General features: G+C 38.3%; 1 protein-coding gene across 1 annotated transcript in view; it reads left to right on the plus strand.

Annotated features, from left to right (window-relative positions):
• The window catches only part of LOC126371230 (muscarinic acetylcholine receptor DM1), a 133,046-nt gene that overhangs the window by 77,839 nt on the left and 32,982 nt on the right, over window positions 1-22,225 (plus strand). The window contains exon 2 of the mRNA XM_050016498.1: window positions 4,703-5,508. Coding sequence (XP_049872455.1) covers window positions 4,775-5,508 — 734 coding nt within the window. The 5' untranslated portion in view covers window positions 4,703-4,774. The remainder of the gene's footprint in view (window positions 1-4,702; window positions 5,509-22,225) is intronic.

Here is a 22,225-nt window from a genome sequence, read left to right on the forward strand (position 1 = left end):
GTAGTAAAAGTAGGAACTATAATATTGTGTATAAATACACTTCTCATCAAAAAAATCGAAACACCTTGCAAGTTTACGTTTTGTCAGGATTATCAGAAAAATGTGTACATTTAGGAATAAATGTTAAATGTCGTTTAATAGTGAGTAATATGAGCTTATCAAATCTTAATGTTAATGTTCTAAATTTAAATGAATTTTTCATAGGTTTCGTATTTTGTTAAATGAGTCATTTTTATTCCGTATGAAGTATAAAGGAAATGGATAAAACAACACACGTAAATGAAAAAAAAAGCTAAAAAACGTTTATTTAATAACTTGTATTCCCTCCCCGAGCTCTAATTACTGCTTCCATACGGTTCTTCATCGATCGGATGAGAGTCACGATCACATGCTGTGGTATATTGTCCCATTCCTCTTGGATTGCATCTTGCAGCTGGCTAAGTGTTTCTGGGGCAGGATCTCTTGCTCGAATTCGTCTCTTTAATTCATCCCACAGATGTTCAATGGGATTCATGTCCGGGCTTCTTGCTGGCCATTCCATAATAGAGATATCGACTTCGTTAAGATAATCTCGTACGACGCCCGCGGTGTGAGCCCTAGCATTGTCGTGCATGAATATGAAGCCGTTGCCAATAAAATGTGCATAGGGCATCACATGAGGCTCGAGACACTCTTCGACGTACCGATGACAGTTTAGTGCAGGCAGACGTGGCCCAGACACGAAAGCAAGCTCTGTCTTACCGTCGGCGCTGATTCCTCCCCAAACCGTCCACGAACCGCCACCATAGCTGACCTTTTCTTCAATGCAGCATTGTGCATAGCGTTCTCCGTCTCTTCTGTAGACCTTGTTCTTTCCGTCGTTACCATACAGCATAATTTTACACTCATCAGAAAAGAGAACTTTGCTCCACTGTAGGTATGACCAATTTAGGTGCTCACGTGCAAAGTTAAGGCGCGCTCTTCGATGGTCTGCAGTTAATTTCGGCCCATTTGCTGGCTTATGCGGTACCAGTCCACGATCCTTCAACCTTCTTCTAATTGTAGAGTCACTTACAGCCACCCTTCGTACAACACGAAGCCGCTGCTGCAGTTGAAAAGCGTTAAGGCGTCGATTTCTTAAAGAAGTTGTTACAATAAATCGATCATCTCGCTCAGAAGTGACCCGATTCCTGCCAGATCCTGAACGGCGCGTGAACAAACCAGTCTCCCGATAACGTTTATAGACTCTATGAACATATGACAGGCTTAGATGCAGTCTTGCAGCCACAACACGCTGACTAAGGCCAGAATCCAGCAATGCCACAACTTGGGCGGCTTCTGTGGGCGAAGTATCCATACGTTTTAGAAAAAAAACCTTTTTTCAGACGTCCCAAAGTCACAGTATTGAAATAAAAAACAAAAAGTTTAAGGATAGGCGCCAATTTTTAGTTTTTAAACGCTAAATGTACTCCAACCCTAAACACACATTTGTCTCAAAACAGTGATTCATTTCGTTTATAAGATAAACAAATGAAATTCTAATTTTGAATTTAGAATTTTCGCTTATTACTGTAATGGCCAAACTGCCAGCTATACATTTATGTATTTTTTTTCATCGTATGAATTCTTTTTTGTGTTAAATTCGGACAGAAACAATGAAAACGGAAGTGTTTCGATTTTTTTGATGAGAAGTGTAATTATATTTAAATAAAATGTAGTAAAATGTTGTTAAATAATGCGTAACATATTATAAGTTACTCAGTTGATGCGTAGTTGCAATGCAGTAGGAGGGCGCTAGTAGAGTAAGAGTGGGGATGGAAAGCAAGGAGGGAGTCGGCCATCTAGTGCCCGGCAGTCTCATTGCAGCTACGTAGCCGAAAGGTGGTTAAAAATAGATATTGGAAGTATTGAATATAAATTGAAGTGAATATCCAAGGTGGTTTTATTTTAAGTGCATGTTTTAATTGTTTTTACTTTTTGTACTTTTTTACAATTGAATTTGGCGAACCCGTCTATTTGTTACGGAATTTTCAAAAAGTATCACTTTTACCAATAATATTATAATTATACAATAATGTACTTTGCACTAAAGTACCTTCCGTAATTTCCGTATTTTTTATTTTGTAAAATTCTAACAGGCATTAATCGCATCAGTGAACATGCGGCTAACTAAAAAACTACTGAACGGATTTTCATACGGTTTTCACCTATGAGTAGAGTGATTCATGGGCGTGCTTTAGGGTATATAATTTATACAAGTATTTTTTTTTTTGTATAAAATGGTTCAAAAATGATGATGAATGTCAAACATAATTATCGTTACAAATATAGCCGACTTGGAGCTTTCGGCGAAAACACTGCCTGAGCCCATTGAGATATAACAAAACAACGTATGGTTGAATTGTTCCTTTTTTGTAGGTCTACCGAAAAGTCCACAATATGTCATAATAATTATATTGTGTAATTGTGTATATGTATTGTATGATTTTACAAATAACGATCACAGTACAGTAATAATAAGGTAGATTTTTCCTAAATTGCGTCGGTTCAAACTTTGTCGCATCGCGTTTGAAAGATGTAATAGCGCTTCAGGACGTCCCGCAAGCACGGCGCTGATGTCGCAGTATCCGCATATAATTATTATGACTTGTCATTTAGTTCCAATACAATCCGCGGGACTTCATACGTATGTCAGTGACAGCTGGTGATAGCATGCGGGACACTTAGCAGCTAATCGAATTCTATGTTGTTTTCGCGCCCAGTCCAGACGACTTGCAGCGCATTTCTGGACTTATATTTACGCGTGGTGTTTATTGTTAGGTTAGTTAGTTCAGGTTAGGACGTCTTTTTTTAACGAGGACGTTAAAAAAAGACGAGGCTGGGACGTATTGAAGTAGTATTTCCATATATACGCGGCCTGAAATGGGCTGTTTCAGGGACCTGAACTGGTTGCTGTCGAACTTATTATCACGTTTTCTTGATTAAAATTCATAAATAAGTCAAATAGAAAAAAGAAAAAAGATTTTCGTTAGTTTTAGATCTGTCATGATGTCTGTGATGTTTGTTTATTATACATAAGAATTTCAAAATGTATCTTATTTTTCTTCCCAAAGGGCAAGGCAAAGGGAACTATGCCTATACAGCCATGTCTTGTGTTTTTTTCTTGATGATGATTAATGAAATGATGAAACCTAAGCCCCCACCCTCGGAGCAGACTCCTACTCCGAACCCCAAACGAAGTAAGCGGCTTGTTGGCGCAAAGCGAAAATAGATAGATACACTTTGTTTATTGAATATTCCGATTTAATAATACTATCGGGAATGTTTTCCGACTAACTTAATGTGATCATTAACCACAAAACACCACTTCGTATTGATTATTTAGATTATTCAACGAAGAAATCAACCTTCCCGTTCCCGTTTCCACCAAAAAGTCCGCGGCAAAGAGAATATAAATAAATCTGTATGTTGGATGGAAAAACAATTAATTAAAAATGACTACTATTTAGGCCGGCAAATGCAACAACTTTTTTTTTATTTGGTTTTCCCCGAAGGGTAAGGCAAAGGGAACTATGCCCATACAGCCATTTCATTTTATGTATTGATTTTTTATTATAATATATGTCCTCTTTAAAAACACGGTACTTACCCATTATTTAAAAATGTTTAAATAATATGCGTTAAAACAAAAATATTTTTCCAATATTCCTTTTCTCAGATTGTAGTATTTTTAGTTTTTTATTTATATTTATTCTCTTCATACAAAATCTCTTTATAAATTGTCACTGACATTCTATTACACTTGTCAAAGGCTGTTGTAAAGGTTGTTGTTAAAGGCTTTGACTACTTGTAGTACTTGTAGACTACTTGTAGTCAAAGCCTTTAGAGAAAAAAAAACTATCACGCACACAAACTAACATTGACACCTCTACACGCTCAGCAAATACACTGTAATCTGCACCACTACAAATGTAGAATTGATCGAAATTGAGGGTCTGAAATATGGTACTTCTCGTATTCGGACCCTAAATTTTTGTTAGTTTGCGAAAATAATACACCAAAATATTACTATTTATCGGTTTTATAACAATATTCCTCTATCCGTTTTCCTGTAGCACTGCATCAACTTTTGTATGGAAAACGAATCACCTTAAAGAGCTTTATTCTCATAAAAACTATAGAGTATACCATTTGAGTAAACACACACATAGTTTTGGTTATATTTTTACACTGTAGCCCTTTTCGCAGCGCAGTTACACGCAGCGAAATTCATAGTGGTATATTTATTCTTTCCCACTTGCGTCCAGAGTACTGCTGGGCGGAAGGCAAGAGGGAAACCACTGCCCTATTTTTCCCTAAAAAAGTATTTTCCCTAAAAGAGCATGGAAAATGTTGCATCGACAAGAGCGTGGCTCTTAAATTGATGAAGATGATATTTATTCCCTATACATCGGAAAGAAGAAAACTTAGAAAAACTAATTTTTAATCATAACTGGCTGCTTTTCTTTGTCGTTATTCCTATGACATATCCAGACGGATATACTATGCGTTGCTCCACATTTTATAGCAATTTATCACGAATTTTAATCAAAATTTAGGAACGCTCAATAATGCAGCCGCCTACATTTGAACATCTAGTTTTTATTCTCATTTATTCAATTTTAAGGCCCATAAAATATTATTTTAATATGTTCGATTTTATTAACTTATGTTGTTGTTGCAGGCGAGCTAGTGCGGTGTCGGCGCCGGTGGCGGGGCGGAGCGCGCGCTGGCGGCGCCCGCCCTAGTTGACAGCATGCTCATCGCGTCCAACCATACCAACCTCACCGAGCTGGCCTTCGAGCCCACCCTGCCCCCCAGCCCGTACAGCCTCGCCCAGAAGATCGTCATTGCCATCATCGCCAGCGTCCTCTCAGTCCTCACAGTCGTCGGCAACTCCATGGTCATGATCAGCTTCAAGATCGACAAGCAGCTCCAAACGATAAGCAACTACTTCCTATTTTCTCTTGCCGTTGCTGACTTTGCCGTTGGGCTGATCTCGATGCCGTTGTACACGATGTTCACGATTTATGGGTACTGGCCGCTTGGGCCGCATGTGTGTGACACGTGGCTCGCGTTGGACTACCTCGCTTCCAACGCGTCAGTGTTGAACCTCCTCATCATCAGCTTCGACAGATACTTCAGTGTGACGCGACCTTTAACATACCGCGCGAAGAGGACTACAAGACGAGCGACAGTGATGATAGGGAGTGCGTGGGGGTTCAGTTTGGTGTTGTGGCCACCTTGGATTTACGCCTGGCCTTACATAGACGGGGAACGAAAAGTGCCGCCTCACGAGTGTTACATCCAGTTCATAGAGACGAACCAGTTCATTACGTTCGGGACGGCGATCGCGGCGTTCTATGTGCCAGTGACGGTTATGTGTATATTGTACTACAGGATATGGAGGGAGACCAAGAAGAGGCAGAAGGATCTGCCGAATCTACAGGGGGGCAAGAAGCACGACTCGTCCAAGAGATCTAACTCTAGGTGAGTTGATAGTTTGAGATGTTCACGGTCGGCGCAAACGGGCTACCGACCACGGGCGCGGGTGGTTGAGCCAACCAGTTGACAGTCACTTTTTCGTACATTTAATAGGTTTATATAAAACCTTGACAGCACACATGAAACGGGTTGCTTAACAGCGAGATGCCTATATCATTCGCCTGAGTTATTCATTCATTTTAAAATTAACAGTTGTCTATCTCCCGTCTCTTTCCTTTTTGGTGGATAAGATAATGACGGGTATAACTTAAAATAAAATTAGGAGGTGTCTGCAGGAATCGGGCCACTATTGTAGACCTTATGGGGTTTCAACACAGTATTATTGTTGAGGTGATTCTATTTACGGCGAGGCACCGCGGATGCGAGTTCAAGCGACAGAGCTCCTCTTGATTGCATTATAATTGCATTCAAACTACAAAGAGGAACTTGTGTTGAAACTGCTTCGGACTCCCTCAACGAGTTTGTGTTGTTGTTCGAGCTGTCGATTATCGAGAGATACGTAGGTCTGTTGATGTGCATAATTATATCGATATTGGTGTCACTAATAGCGATGAGAATATCAATTTTATTGTCAATATTACGAATCTGATACGCTATTTATTGGAGCCGGATTATAATCGATAGCATAATACATAAAAATAAGTTTAAAAACTAACTAATCTGTGAGAGCAGTGTTCGGAGAAAGCGTGACTTAAATCGTAGTGTCGCTAGTTCAAATCCCGGCTTTGCTCTCAACCACGGAATTGAACTTTAGTTGGTAACAGAAAGCTCGGTGAAGTGTAGGTACTTAGTTCATCTTGCGATGGACGTACATAACATAACATCACATAACGTAACGTAACGTAACGTATCGTAAATACTTTATTGCACAAACAGGAAAAAACAAAATACAAAACAAAAGAGAAATAGAATGAGTACAATAGGCGGCCTTACTGCTAAGTAGCAATCTCTTCCAGGCAACCTTTAAGTATGGGAAATATTTAATACGTCTGACTACCCCATTGGGATTGGTGAGATTGGAGGGGGGTGAGGTAAACCTAGCTCAAAAGCTGGTGGAGAGCGGAGTTGGCGTTCTATACGTATTATTCCTTATTCTATGACCATGTGTGAATCGCCTACTTACCACTTACGCCAAACTAAACCTGACCTAAACTTTGCTCATAAATACGTAATCCAGCATTATCCCGTACGTTTTCTAAAGACTTAGTATTGGGAACCGCACCTGTCCGTAAGCAAGATTAACTGTGTTTCGTTTAAAAGCTTTAGCGTGTTCGAGCGTACGATATCCTTTGGATTAAAGTTTTCACTTGGCAACGGCTTTTTCTTTTATTCAGCATGACTGGCGAATTAGGGTAAAGAGACAGGTATATCATGAGATCAGGTGACTTGGTTCAGAGAGTGGAATAATACGATAAATATGAGAAACACAAATTGTTAGTTGACAATTTACAAATAATTGACACCGGAGCGATAAGTCTGGGGAATGATACTCTGGGGGTTGATACTCTGGGGGATGATTCAGACCATGTTTCTGAGTTTAATATCAAATTGAATTTCTGTCGGGCATTTCATTAAAAAATATATTTAGTGTTAAATCAAATATTCAATAACATACTCGTAAATTCGCAACTAACAACACCTAAACAATTTAGGTATAACTATTTTTTTTGTGACTTTGATTTCATGTTTGGATCGTAGATGTTTGATATCACGTGGTTTCCACGATTTGGCAATAGGCTTTTTATTTACACGGGACTTAAACATAGTAGCCGAGAAGTGGGCGTATATACCACACATCTCTGCCAACCCCTTCGATGATACAGGCGTGATTATATGTCATGTATTTATCATCATCATCATCTCCCAAGCGTTATCCCGTTTTTCACAGGGTCTGCTTACCTAACTTGAAAATTTGACAGGTCCGGTTTTTACAGAAGCGACTGCCTGTCTGACCTTCCAACCCGCGAAGGGAAAACCAGCCCAATACAGGTTAGGTCACATATCTCCGGAAATGGGTTTTCTCACGATGTTTATGTAAGTAATGTTATAACTTCGAAAAAATATCCAACCTAGATTTCGCTTGCAACAATGAATATTGTAAGTGTGACCGTCAGCCTAAATAGGTCACGAGTTTCGATGAAAAACAGTAAAATTAGCAAGCTGCCAGAAACGTTAATATTCTTTAGGGTTATCGCATACCCGCTGTGAATGTATATAGGGTGAACCCTGGATAGTTTCAGAAATAATCCTAAGCAGACCTGCAAATCCTTTTACCACGATGGCAAACAAATTGATCGTCGAATTTGTTTTCAAATTCATATTTGGAACATATATGATTATCACGAAACATCGTGAGGAAACTCACATTCCCGATAAATACATCGGAGGTATATGACCTAACCTGTATTGGACTGGTTTTCCCTTCGTAGGTTGGAAGGACAGACAGGCAGGAAACATCGTGAGGAAACTCACATTCCCGATAAATACATCGGAGGTATATGACCTAACCTGTATTGGACTGGTTTTCCCTTCGTAGGTTGGAAGGACAGACAGGCAGTCGCTTCTGTAAAAAATCGGACCTGTCAAATCTTCAGGTTAGGTAAGCGGACCCTGTGAAAAACGGGATAATAAGATGATGTAAAAAAAAATAGTTTCGCGAATGTAATCTAGTTACTTACTGTTGTTGTAGCTGTGGTCTAGTGGTTGAGCTTTGGCCTCGCTGTTCGGAGGTCCCGGGTCCGAATCCCGGTAGGGACATATCACAAAAACATAACACTTTGTGATTCCTAATTTGGGTAATAGGACATTACATGCTGATCACCTAATTGTCCGAGAGTAAGATGATCCGTGTTTCGGAAGCCGTTGGTTCCGGTTACTACTTACTGATGTAAGTAAGTAATCGTTACATGAATCTTGTCTTTGGTGGCTCAATAATAACCCTGACATCAGTGTTGATGAGGTTCGTAATCCACCTCACAACATGTTAGAAGATTCTGTTCAAGCGCAGTTCAAATAGTACGTCTCCAGTCAGTCTGCGGTCATCCTTAGCGACAGTTTTCATATTTTTTAAACTTGGAAGAAAATGCATATTCATATCGATTTGGCTCTCGAATTAATTTGTGAGCGGAACGTTGTTGAGTTGGAGCATAAGTTTGATTAATGGTGTTGTTTTATGATGGGTTCCTAAAAGATCTTTTTATTGATACTTTTTGTTGAAAACCGGATAAAATTTGACAGCAATTTCATCTGATGATACGGGAATGTGGACTAAGGCCAGGCGCGCACTACGTGTTTTTCGCCGCACGGCAGAAAAGAGCAGCGGCATAATGTCGCACTGTAATACTGCGCCGCTGCGGCGGCTCTGCCGTCAAGTGCGCGCAATACAATTTAAAACTGTCTGGTACAGTATTACAGTGCGACATTATGCCGCTGCTTTTTTCTGCCGCGCGGCGAAAAACTCGTAGTGCGCGCCTGGCCTAAGACTGAGGAAGAAAGTATACGTTCAGGTTTACTTGTAACTCATAAGTTATCAACTACTTTGTTGCGGGTTAACACCGGCTCACTGAGTTTCTTTCAAGTAGTCCTAGCTGGAAGAAATCCCAATAAGGGATAAGCTCGCGCGATAAATACGTGTTAACTTCCTATGTGTTTTAAGGCAAAAAAATTGTGTACAAAAAAACAGACATGAAAGAATAATAAATAAAAAATAATAGAAAAACTAAAAACATATGAAAATCGTGACACTAGTTATTTCTCATGCTTTCCCCTACGCGGACTCAAATACAACTGAATTTCTTTCACAAAGAACACAGTAGGTAATCTGCCCCTGGCACTGTGTATACATACATACACACATGTTCATGTATGTACGTTTGAGCAAATTTTTCACATGAGACGCTTGCAAAGGACTCGCTTTGTGCAGAATTTACTCGGCCGTAATACCTAGACTGGGCTAGTAGACAGGCTGGGAAGCGACGGTCTGGTCTAGGTAGTCTAGTTAACGTAACAGCCGGGACACTCCATAGAAAAATCTTATTTTTAGCGCGTAAGTGCGAGTGAGACGGAGAGATCATGTGCGCTCCTTTACTTCTTAATGGATTACGTCTATTTAAGTAAAAAGTAAGATACAGAGGAGGTGAGGTAAATATAGTTCGGCGCCCGATACGAATTAGAGCGGGGCGGAGAGTGACCGTTCTGTAAGTATTATTCTTTACTCTATGGTTTTACGTTACGTAGTACACCTACATGACACGCCTTACCGCCTTCCGCAGACTTTACCTTCCTATACAGCTATAAACAGCGAGAAAGTCGAGGGAAAAAGTGGCTCGCCTTTTGTGCGGTGTCTCATGTAAAATGTGCAGTTATGAAGCACACATGCAAGTGTGAACGAGGCTTCTACTTTTGTATAACGATTGCTGGTTCAAACAATAGTAAACGCATTGTGTGCTTTGGTTTAGTCCCGGGGTGGCAGAGATGCGAAATTAAAACTTAGGTTTCCTATTACTTATTAATATATAAAATATCTTATTAATTAATAAAATTCCACTTGATATCAACTCAGAAAAATGATTTGAATCATCCCTCAAAGTTTTCGTTACGATGTCACTAACACACACTATTATAATCGCACATTTTTATTTATTTATTTTCTTTCATAAATGTAGCATGTTAAAATTAAATATTATAATTAATAAAATAATATTTTTAATATTAAGTACAGAAAATTAATTCAAAACTAACTTTAAGCACACTTATGTAAAAAACTTACCTATTATAAGATTAATGAATTAATGATTACCCAAATGCTAAAAAAAGATAGCAAATGGTAGATACTCGAAAGGCAGGCTTATTTTTTTTGTTATTATACAGCATTTGTATGTCACAAAGCAATAAGTAAAGACAATGAGTGCCCACAATTTCAGCTTATAACCACTGTAGCACTTTCTGATAGGCAACCATGAAACTGTATCCCAATTGGGTAGTTGGAGGTACTTCCACCGCAAGATGAACTAAGTACCCGCACCTCACAGAGCTTTGTATTAGACCAACGTGATAACAACGTGGTGGTGAGTCGTATACCCGTCTATAATAAGGTTTCAACATTGAAGAATATCCTAAATTATAATATAATTTTAATTATTATGTTATTATATTTAATTATAATATAATTCAGGATATTCTTCATTGTTGAAACCTTATTATAGACGGGTATACGACTCACTCCTAAATTATAATATAATTTTAATTATTATATTATATTATTATAATTAATTATAATATAATTTAGGATACTTTTCAATGTTGAAACCTTAATATAGACGGGTATACGACTCAACTCCACGTTGTTATCACGTTGGTCTAATGCAAAGCTTTGTGAGGTGCGGGTACTTAGTTCATCTTGCGGTGGAAGTACCTCCAACTACCCAATAGGAATATAGTCGCGAGCTTATGTTAGGGAATTTCTTTATGCGATCAACGGCTTAACGTGTGTCCCAAGTTGTTCAAGTATAAAATATTTAATCCATTCCCGTAACTCGTGTACAAGTAGAGCACTAAGTTTCATCTAAGTTTATGCATGTTCACTTGGAACAAGTACTTGTACAAGTGTCAGGTATAAAGCCATAGAACTAACTTCAGCTGCCGTACCTTTTGACGTCGAGACAAGCAAAATTCAGCAAAAATTCTGAACCCGATTGCAAATTCAAATTCAAAAATATCTTTATTCAGTAGGTAACATAGTTATACACTTTGAATCGTCAATTTTACATAACGAACGTCTCATCCGCCTAAAACTACTGCAGTTTCTCACAACCTGTATAGCCGGGGAAAAGAAGCTGCAAGAAAAACCTCGGCACAGGGCCCTAGACGTTCTTTAAAAAAATAAAAATAAACATAAAATATTGGTATACAATTGAGTAATTTAGCTGCCTAATATCAGTTCTCAGACAGTTAATCCCATGCATTCATATCTTCTAAATAATCACTAACTTTATACGTAATAACCTTTTTTGTAAAGTTTTTGTTTAACTACTGTCTTAAAACAGTTGAAAGGCAAATTCTGAATGTCAATGGGAATCTTATTGTAAAAACGTATACATTGCCCCTTAAAAGATTTAGTAATCTTATGTAATCGACTGACTTGTAAAGCAATTGCTTTAGCTATAGATGCGGTCAATCATTTCGCGACCTCCATGGTCCAGTGGTTAAGCGTTAGGTTCACGATCCGAAGGTTTTTTGACACGTCTTGCAAAAAATCGCTTAGTGAGACCTCTTCAACTCTTCAATAGAATAAGGAATCCTACGTATAGAACGGTACCTCTCCGCTCCCCACCAGTGGCTGAGTAAGGTTTACCTCACGGTCTTACTTTAGTCTTCAATCATATTACGTCAGTCGTCACTCACACAGATGCGCGTGTACATAAACAGCCTATATACGTCCCACTGCCAGTAGTGGGACGCAGCACAGGCCTCCCCTCAATCAACCGGAGGAGATATGGAGCATACTCCACCACGCTGCTCCACTGCGGGTTGGTGAAGGTGTTTTTACGGCTAATAGCCGGGACCAACAGCTTAACGTGCCTTCCGAAGCACGGAATCATCTTACTTTTTCAGACAATCAGGTGATAAAAGCCTGAAAAGTCCTTACCAAACAAAGGACAGTCTCACAAAGTGATTTCGACCATGTCCCCATCGGGAGTCGAACCCGGGCCTCCAGATCGTGAGCCTGACGCTCTAACCATTAGACCACGGAGGCTGTTAAAATCAATGTGTAGTGTCCGTGTAAAACGAGGTTTGTTGTATGAAGGTTTGTTGTATGAAGGTTTGTTGTATGAAGGTTTGTTGTATGAAGTGTCCGGGGCGTGCCTTTGCTCACTCGCTCATTTACTAACCCATTCAAACGCACCTTTAAACCACTTAAAAATCACTTTAAGCATGTACACACTGTTCATATTTTATACTGTAAGTAGCTAATCGTGCGTGCTCTCCTAATATAACCCTGTTCAACCCAGTATGGAAATAGCTTAACAATGTCCCTTGTTACAGACTTATTATTAACCAAGTTTCGTGCATAAATAAAATAGCTAGGTGTTTTTTTCTTAAAAGTTTTGAGTTCGTCGTGGAGGCCCCGGGTTCGATTCGTTCGTTTGGGGACATATCACAAAAATCACTTTGTGATCCCTAGTTTGGTTAGGACATTACAGGCTGATCACCTGATTGTCCGAAAGTAAGATAATCCGTGCTTCGGAAGACACGTTAAGCCGTTGGTCCCGGTTACTATTTACTGATGTAAGTCAGTAATCGTTACACGAGCCATGTCAGGGGCCATTGGCGGCTCAATGATAACCCTGACACCAGGGTTGATGAGACTGATATTCCACCTCACAACCCACACTATAAGAAGAGATGGCTCATGTAACGACTACTCACTTACATCAGTAAATAGTAACCAGGACCAACGGCTTAACGTGCCTTTCGAAGCACGGAGCGGTTTTTGTTAAGCTTATAATATTTGTACTGTGGTCGCGGTAAGGAAGATCGTCGGTATGACAACTGCTCAAAGTGCTTTTTTCCGGACTTTCACCGGAGTCCGGAGTACCGGAAGTACCCTTTAGGATTAACAATACGAAACAAAAAGGGTAAAGTGATTAAGATCCGAGTAGATTTACGGTAAACGCGAGCTTTTGCACATTATTTCGGACCCTTAATCTTCATTATGAATTTATTAGCATTCTTACAAAGGTTTTTTGTATTTTGCAGGAGTAACGATTGTTATTATTGTTTTTGGGTCGGCTTTATTCGTCCAGTAAACTTTACTTTTGGTTGATACGAAAATTTATAATTGCTTTTGTGAGGATGTTCGGTCGAATTCAAAAACATGTCTCTTGGAACCATGCCGCATTAAATTATTTGACAAATTCAGTGAGACTTTGTTTCCATTGGTCATGTAAGTTAATACGACAGGGTTCTGAAAGGTACCTACATATATAAGTATAAACATAACTGTATATAACTCATATTTATAAAATTAATCTAATAAATATTTAGTGGCATTGCGTACTAACTAACTTCTTCTTCTATCGTGTGGGTTAAGAGGTGGATTACCAACCTCATCAACCCTGGTGTCAGGGTTACTATTGAGCCGCCAAAGGCCCCTGACATGACTCATGTAACAACTACGTACTTACATCAGTAAGTAGTAACCGGGACCATCGGCTTAACGTGCCTTCCGAAGCTTGGATCGTCTCACTTTCGGACAATCAGGTGATCAGCCTGGTTAACTAACCAACTAATATTATGAATCATTAAAATGGCAGTTTTTTTTTAATTCCATACTTTTGTGACGGAAAATTCCACTTGATATCAACTAAGAATCATGATTTGAATCATCTCAGTTTTAGTTACAATGTCACTATCATCGTGTATATTATATCACTTTTCCAAACTCAAATCCAAGGAAAAATATATCAGCTGCTTGTTATAATCGTCTGACCATAAACTACGAATTCGCCGGCCGATCTTTCTAAGACAGATCTAATAAAAATACCTATCTAACGTCTGAGAGCCTTTAAAAATTTCATCGCCCGCACACCTACGGAATATCGATCGCGAGGGTTGCCAACTCAAGAAAATGGTAAATTATTTCGGGTTGCCATAAATAAAATAATAAAAATTTATTATCAGATATAATACAATAAGGAAGGCATATGAAATGTGGTGGGTACACTTATATTGTTGGCGTCATCAATCCACAGGCAATCCACGTTGCCTAGGTATTGTTGATTATATGGCGCATAGCAACGGGCGGGGGAGATAAGGTTTTTTACATATTTTTTTTTAACAGCCTCTGTGGTCTAGTGGTTAGAGCGTTAGGCTCACGATCTGGATGTCCGGGTTCAATTCAGATTCAGGCTTGAATCACCTGATTGTCCGAAAAAATAAGATGATTCCGTGCTTCGGAGGGCACGTTAAGCTGTTGGTCCCGGCTATTAGCCGTAAAAACACCACCAAACCGCATTGGAGCAGCGTGGTGGGGTATGCTCCATACCCCCCCGGTTGATTGAGGGGAGGCCTGTGCCCAGCAGTGGGACGTATAAAGACTGTTTATGTTATGTATGTATATTTTTTTGTTTTCAAAAATCAGAATCATTTATCCAACGTAATTATCATTGATAAACTTGTTGAAGGTCAATGTAACATTTTTGAATTTACGTCATTTCGCAACGTGTTATGGCTGAGGAGAAGAAATGACAAGAACCTGCAACAGCAACACATCTCTTTATTATACGTTAATACTTGGTTGGTCATCTTTGATTTCGCTCGCTGATATATAAATTATTTACAACACAAAACATTGCTATGATTATAATATGTGTGCACTAGCTCTCCTCCTCCACGATCTCTCTCTCTCTCTCTCTCTCCCTCTCTCTCTCTCCCCCCCCCCTCTCTCTCTCTCCCTCTCTCTCTCTCTCTCCCTCTCTCTCTCTCTCCCTCTCTCTCTCTCTCTCTCTCCCTCTCTCTCTCCCTCTATCTCTCTCTCTCTCTCTCTTAAGTCCCATGTAATAGAGGGCGAACCTATGTCCATTAACCGGACACAGGTACTGGAGACCATCGTTATGTCAATTATCTGTGGTCTAAATATGGACTCATAAAGTCGAAATTCCATGGTTTATACATTGTTTTAAGTTTGTCGTAGTGAGTTTGGTGCGAGTTCAGATGGTTCCGAACATTCTGATATCAAAAACATAAACAAGCGGCAAAGAAAGAGGGTAGACAGATATGTCTGCCCGTAGAAAATTATGGATCTACCTACTCCACTCCAATCTCATCAGTCATCCCGTGATCATGGCACTTGCAACAGTGTCGAAATATCGGGAGTCTCATATCCCCATTTAAACGCGGTAAGAACCCGTTATTATGTGCTTCCATGGTTTATTTTGGATTTTTTTAATTGGAAAAGTACTAACTGAACGCTATTTTCCCGGGCAAATCGTAAAAACTTTCAGAGGGATTTATGTGAATTGGGTCGTGTATGTACTAGGTTCAAGATAAATTATGAAATTCTGTTTACTAAATAAAGACACATTTAAAAGTAACGAAAAAAGTTTCCTTTTTTAAATTTTACTCATTTATGAATTTTAAATAAGAAAAACGTAATAATAAGTCCGACATTTTATCACGTCTTTCTATGACGTCACAGTGTGCTTTTTCATACAAATTCCATAGTAATTTCGTGTTTTGACGTTTAGTAAAAAGTAACTGATTTGACTAGTTGGAAACTAACCTATTGTGTCCTTTCAATCAATCAATCAATAATACTTTATTGCACAACGACATATACAAAGGACATAAACATACGAATAAAAACATGAGTACAATAGGCGGCCTTATTGCTAAATAGCAATTTCTGCCAGGCAACCTTAGAGTGAAAGAAGTCCTCCTATGGGTCCTTTCTATGGGATGACGATATTACCATGTATCACATCCACTTTACGATATCGTATCTAACTAAAGTGAACGTTACAATAAAATATAGTTACTTCAAATATAACACTTAGGTATACTGTAAAGGTAAAAGGGGTTAAATTGCTATTTGACATTTGTTTTTTTAATAACAATATAAGTACCGTTTACAATTTTAAACACATTCGCCAAACTGAAAGACAGTTTGTTGGCGAATTCATGCACTCATTACTTACTTACTTATATCTATTACAGCAAGTTTTAAACTTAATTCTTAAATGCTACAAATCTACCAACTAATCGATATGTTCATCAAATGTGTTCAATAAAAACAACGTTTGCATTGCACACTATTTTTTATAAGTGCAAATGTCAAATTGGAATATTGCTTTTTAGAGGAATTGCTTCAATGTGGCCTTTCTAAACCCCAAGCTCACACTGATCCCGTGGTTGACAGGCTTGGTTCGAACTCCAGTACCGGACTTGTACCAATGAGTTAATATTCAATATTCTTTATTTGCACACTATGATGGTGTACAAGTTTGTAAGTTACATATTATGAGCTTCACATCATAGACCCTTTCGGGCACAACAAAATAGAATTTTAAAAGAGATAAGGAAGCTTTTCAAATAGTAACATCAGTATCATTAAGTTATTCACTAGTGCTGTAGTAACATTTATTAATTGAAAGTTCTTTTATATTTTTAATAAAGATTTTGTCACTTTTTTCTTCTTTTAATATGTAAGGCAGTTTATTATTAATTTTGATCGACATCATACATGAGCTAGAAGAATATAGGACCAGTGTAGATATATGTTTTTCCATGACGCAATATGTATTTTCCAGGGAGGTCTTCGCAGCGTTTAAAAATAGTTGCTATTTATATTGGTAGTTATTAATTTAAGTGCATTTTTCACTGACATTGTTGGCTTGATCATTATAGACGGCGATACAGCTCACCACCTATCATGCTGGTCTAACGGAAAGCTCGATGCTCTGTGGGTAATTAGTTCGTCTTGCGATGGATGTACATCTGACTACCCCAAATGCTTATGGTATATTATGTTACTTAGGTAAAGACCTCAGAAATTATAATATGAAAAAGATAAATTTCGCCCCATCGCCAAAGATTTCCGAATAGAAGGGACGTCTCGACAGTACGCAACCCTACATCACCCCCTCCCCCACCCTTGGGGAGGGGAATGGAGGTGTAAAGGAGCCCCCACAGTGAAAGACATTACGAAATACGGCTGCTAGATTTACGCTCACATGAAGGAAGGAAGCGAGACGCTCATTTCTTATAAAACGCGTTTTAGCATCAAATTTTGAGACGTTTGTTTATGCCTTGAGTAACTCAGCCGTGGAATTCTTTGGTCGTTTCGGTTTGCAATCGGTTTTTTTTTCAATCCAATGATAGGTTGTGTCGTACCGCTGCGCTGTGGTTGGAGCGGTGCGAATTGCACCTGTGGGGTTTAAAAAGGCCACATCGAAGCAATTCACTTAAAAAGCAATATTGCTATTTGACATTTGTGTGCATTGCGCACTTACTTTTATATGCGCAAATGTCAAATTGCAATATTGCTTTTTTAGATGAATTGCTTCGATGTGGTCTTTTTAACCTCCTGGTGTTTTTGATAATGGGTTGATTCGGACTACCGGCGGTCCTGCTATTTGAGATGAGTTGCTTAAATGTGGTCTTTCTATACCCTCAGATATCTACTTATTCTGTGTAAAGGTGTACAGGGGGGTTAAAAAGGGCACATAGAAACAATTCACTTAAAAAAGCAATATTGCTATTTGACATTTGTTTGCATTGCGGACTTACTTTTATACAGGGTGTTAGTGACATCGTAACGAATACTCAGGTGGATGATTCAGACCATAATTCTGAGTTAATATGAAGTGGAAATTTCTGTCGGAAAATTTATGAATATTTTAGTGTGTTTTAAATAATTTTCCGTTCCATACTTTTGCGAAGGAAAATTCCACTTGATATCAACTCAGAATCATGGCCAGAATCATCCCTCAAAGTTTTCGTTACGATCTCAAATTGCAATATTGCTTTTTAGATGAATTGTTCCTATGTGGCCCTTTTAACCACCCTGTACTTTACTGTAGAAATATTTTCCTATGTTAGTTGATAGAGTATGGATGAGGTATGGTTGAACGGCCCCAAGATATGTGTAAATGGGCCCTTAACCCGAAGGCATGCGATGGACCCTGCACTCATGCAATATTCATTGCCACCCAACACGCTTTTATTAAACACAAGTTACCTTATGCGTATCTCAAGGTAGAACTGTGGAGTTTAACGCACACATAAAAAGCTGTGCATAAAACTTTGCTATTCAAAATTCTAGATTAAGTAAATTAAATTCATCTTTTATGGGGTTATGTATACGTTTTTACAATAAAATACCAGATAGTATTTTGAATTTGTCAGAAAATTTAAAGCTCATGTGAAGCTTAGGTACTTTATGTAAAAAAGGTTATTATAAGATTAATGAGTACCTAAATGGTAAAAATGTCTGGTATTAAATTTGTTCCTATAGTTATTAAATAACTTTTAAAGTATACCCTCATTGATTTAAAAGATGTGTTGCTGTTTCTTGTTAATTCTTCTCCTCAGCCATAACACCTAGCGAAATGAGTAAATTCAAAAATGTTACATTGACCTTCAACAAGTTTATCCATGATAATTACGTTGAATAAATGATTCTCATTTTTGACCAAAAAATATAATAATAATTTAAAACCTTGCATAATGTAGGTACTTACATTTAAGATTATTTAAAATATTTGCGGGGAAAAAACGTATTAGAGATAAAAGCAGGAAAAATAAAAGGACGAATAAAACGTCACTATCACCGTCGGGGTTCACACACACAAGAAGTAGAAACTTTTTAATTATTTTTTTTTTTTTAATTCATAAAGTCTTTTTGGTGTGTTTCTCTTGGGTAGCTAGGCGTATTAACAGTAATATAAAAAGACAGAACAAGTGGCTCAAACACTCCTACTACAAGCAACTTCTTGCTTAAAAGGTGACCCCGAGCCCTTATATTGTAAAAATCTACTTTAAAAGCAAATAAACATTTTCCTATTTTTTTTAAAGAAGAATTACTTGAGTTACTTGTGGCTTTAATCAACTTAAGTGATATTATTTAGCCGAGGGAGGTCGGAACTCCGATTTATAATGCAAGTCACATGGCATTCATCTTTGTAGGGGGTGCCTCGTGTTCACAGATTCTCTACAGGGGTGGGCAGACTTACAAATTAGTACTCTTTAGGTTGCAATACATATAATATTTTTTTTTGTACACAAAAAAGTACAATAACAAATAGAGGGAAAGAGTTTTATAATTGGGGCCTTGGGTGAAAAACAACAGCAACATAGCATATCATCACGCTTGTATCCTCTAAGGGGTAGGCAGAAGTGTTTAGTAAATACCCACTCCTCGCCAGCTATGTTTATATTCCATGTTTAAGGCACAATTCTGGGCAAAAACTTATGATTATTTTTTACTAGGCAAGAAATTAGGTAATTGAATGAAATCGAGGTTGATTTGATGAAGAAAAATCACAACATAATAATATTATTGTAGAAAATTTTTGCATTCCAAATTGCGGCAAAATGTGGGGTTCAAAAATAATTGTAAGATCTTATGTTAACATGTTTTTATGTAAACAAATAATCTATAATAAATAAAAAATTAAAATAATAGATTTTAATAAATAATTATTATTTAAAATTATTACGATTTTAAAGAATGTAATTTTTTAAAAAGACGCTAACGATGTTTTCACTTTAAGACAACGAAGATATGTACCTATGCGACGGATTTGCACCAATGAGTTATTAATTAAAACAGTTGGCTCGTCCATTATAGACGGCGATACGGCTTACCACCACGTTGGTCTAACAGAAAGCTCGGTGAGGTGTGGGTGCTCAGTTCATCTTGCGATGGACATGACTACCCCATTTGGATAGTCAGAACTTATATGTGTATGTTACAATGTGAGTTTGTAGTAGGTGGGATAAAATATGTTGTCATTCTTTTGTTACTGCACTTTGTTTCTATAATATTTTATGCTGCTTTTATTTATAGTGCTGTTCATGCAGTCTTGACGTCATATAAATTGTATGTCGTAGTTTCATTGTTTGAGTACACTACATTCTATTTTACAACGTTGTATGTAGAGACATGTTATGTTTTTTTACGTCTTAAACTTATACACAAACCATAAGTAAAGAAAATGCTGCATTGAACATTTAAGTGGTATTCTATTTAAGTACTTAACACACTAACACATAATGGGTCTGCGATGTTCGTGCCTCATTCGACTGGGCCCGCAGCCTACCCCATGTCGTACGTAACTCACGCCTTCTTCTTCTCTCGTGTGGGCTGTGAGGTGGATTACCAACCTCATCAACCCTGGTGTCAGGGTTACTATTAAACCGCCAAAGGCCCTGACATGACTCATCTGACGACTACTTACTTACATCAGTAAGTAATAACCGGAACCAACGACATAACGTACCTTCCTAAGCACGGATTATTATACTTTCGGACAATCGAAATCGAAAATACTTTTGCGCGCGGCTTCGTTCGCGTTAAATTGGGGGTAGGTAACACCTAATGTGCCAATTTTTAGCTTTCTACCGTGAAAACTGCGAAAAGTCTCATATTAAATTTCACCCCCTCTTTGAAGGGGTTGGGGGCAGATATCAAAAAAAAAAATGATAACCAGTTTTTTGTTAGTCACAAAGACCGCATACCAATTTTTTGCTTTTTATCTACTTTGAAATTACGGGTTATTCCATATAAAATTCCACCCCGCATTTTAGGGAAGTGGGGGGTTAGAAAGAGACAAAAAGTAGCCTATGTTACTCTCTATCCCTTCAACTATCTCTATTTAAAAAAATCAGGTTAATTCGTTGCTCCGTTTTGCCGTGAAAGACGGACAAACAAAAAGACACACATACTTTCCCGTTTATAATATTAGTACTTATAGATTTCTTTCTTTCTTTAAATATCAATTAAAGGGAGTACGATCCAACCACTTCTTTGCTTAAAAAAAAACAACAGAATAACAACAAAGTCCTTATTTGAACTACTCTACTAAAGCCTCGCAATAAATTCTCATTTGAAAAATGCATGGGTTCCCAACCGCGGTCCGGAATCACACACTCGTATTCGCTAGAGGAATTATTGTAAAAAGATAGCGAACAGTCGGAGAGACATAGTGCATGCCATTATTTACTGCCTCGGCCGAGCGGGCCGCGAAATGAACGGCCCTGGCGAGCGTATAATATTAAATATACCGTATCACTAAACAGCCGCTGTGGTCGAGTGGTAAACTGTAAAGCTCTCAAGATCCGGAAGTCCCGGGTTCGAATCCCAAAGGCGATATCATCATCATCAATTTAAGAGCCACGCTCTTGGGATAAATAAAAAAAAGGAAAAACAGGGTAAAAAGGGAAAAAAGGAAAAAGGAAGAAAGGGAAGGAAGGAAGGAAGAAGAAGGGGAAGGGAGTTAAAAGGGGACATATTATCACTAATTACTTTGCGACCTCTAGTTTGGTTACGACATTGCAGGCATCACCCGATTGTCCGAAAGTAAGATGATTCGTGCTTCGGAGGGCACGTTTAGCAGTCGATTCAGGCTACTTAAGTATGTAGACGTTAGAGCCAGGGGCCTTTTAGACCTTTTGCAAGTCAGTACCAACCCAACCAGGGCCTGAAAAGGTGCAATTTCTTGCTATAAATGATTTCTGATTTCTTCTTCGTCTTATCATGTGGGTTGTGAGGTGGAATACCAGCCACGTGTTATACCGTTTTAATACCGGTATGAATCTATCGGTCCGTGTATGGGTATTGTATGGAATGTATACTGTAATTATTGCTAAAAGATAGCACACACTCGGGGGAGACATAGTGGATGTCATTACTCACTGCTGCTGGAGAGCGAGCCTCAAAATGAGCGGCCCTGTCGAGATACGTATATGACGTGGTGATATACAAGCAGTAACGCAACTTACGAGTGATTTGTTTATGTTTTCTATTTTTGGACTTCAATCGTCATTACAAACTATAACTAAATAACAATTTCATTACATACCTAGTTAGGTAGTGAAACTGGAATGATTAGTAGGTATGTACGAATGCGAAATATTACATTCCGATTTTGTCAGGATTATACTAATAGAGGTATAGTTGATATGCGTCACGGTTGAACAT

The sequence above is a fragment of the Pectinophora gossypiella genome, chromosome 12 (genome assembly GCF_024362695.1).
Source record: "Pectinophora gossypiella chromosome 12, ilPecGoss1.1, whole genome shotgun sequence".
Taxonomy (NCBI): domain Eukaryota; kingdom Metazoa; phylum Arthropoda; class Insecta; order Lepidoptera; family Gelechiidae; genus Pectinophora; species Pectinophora gossypiella.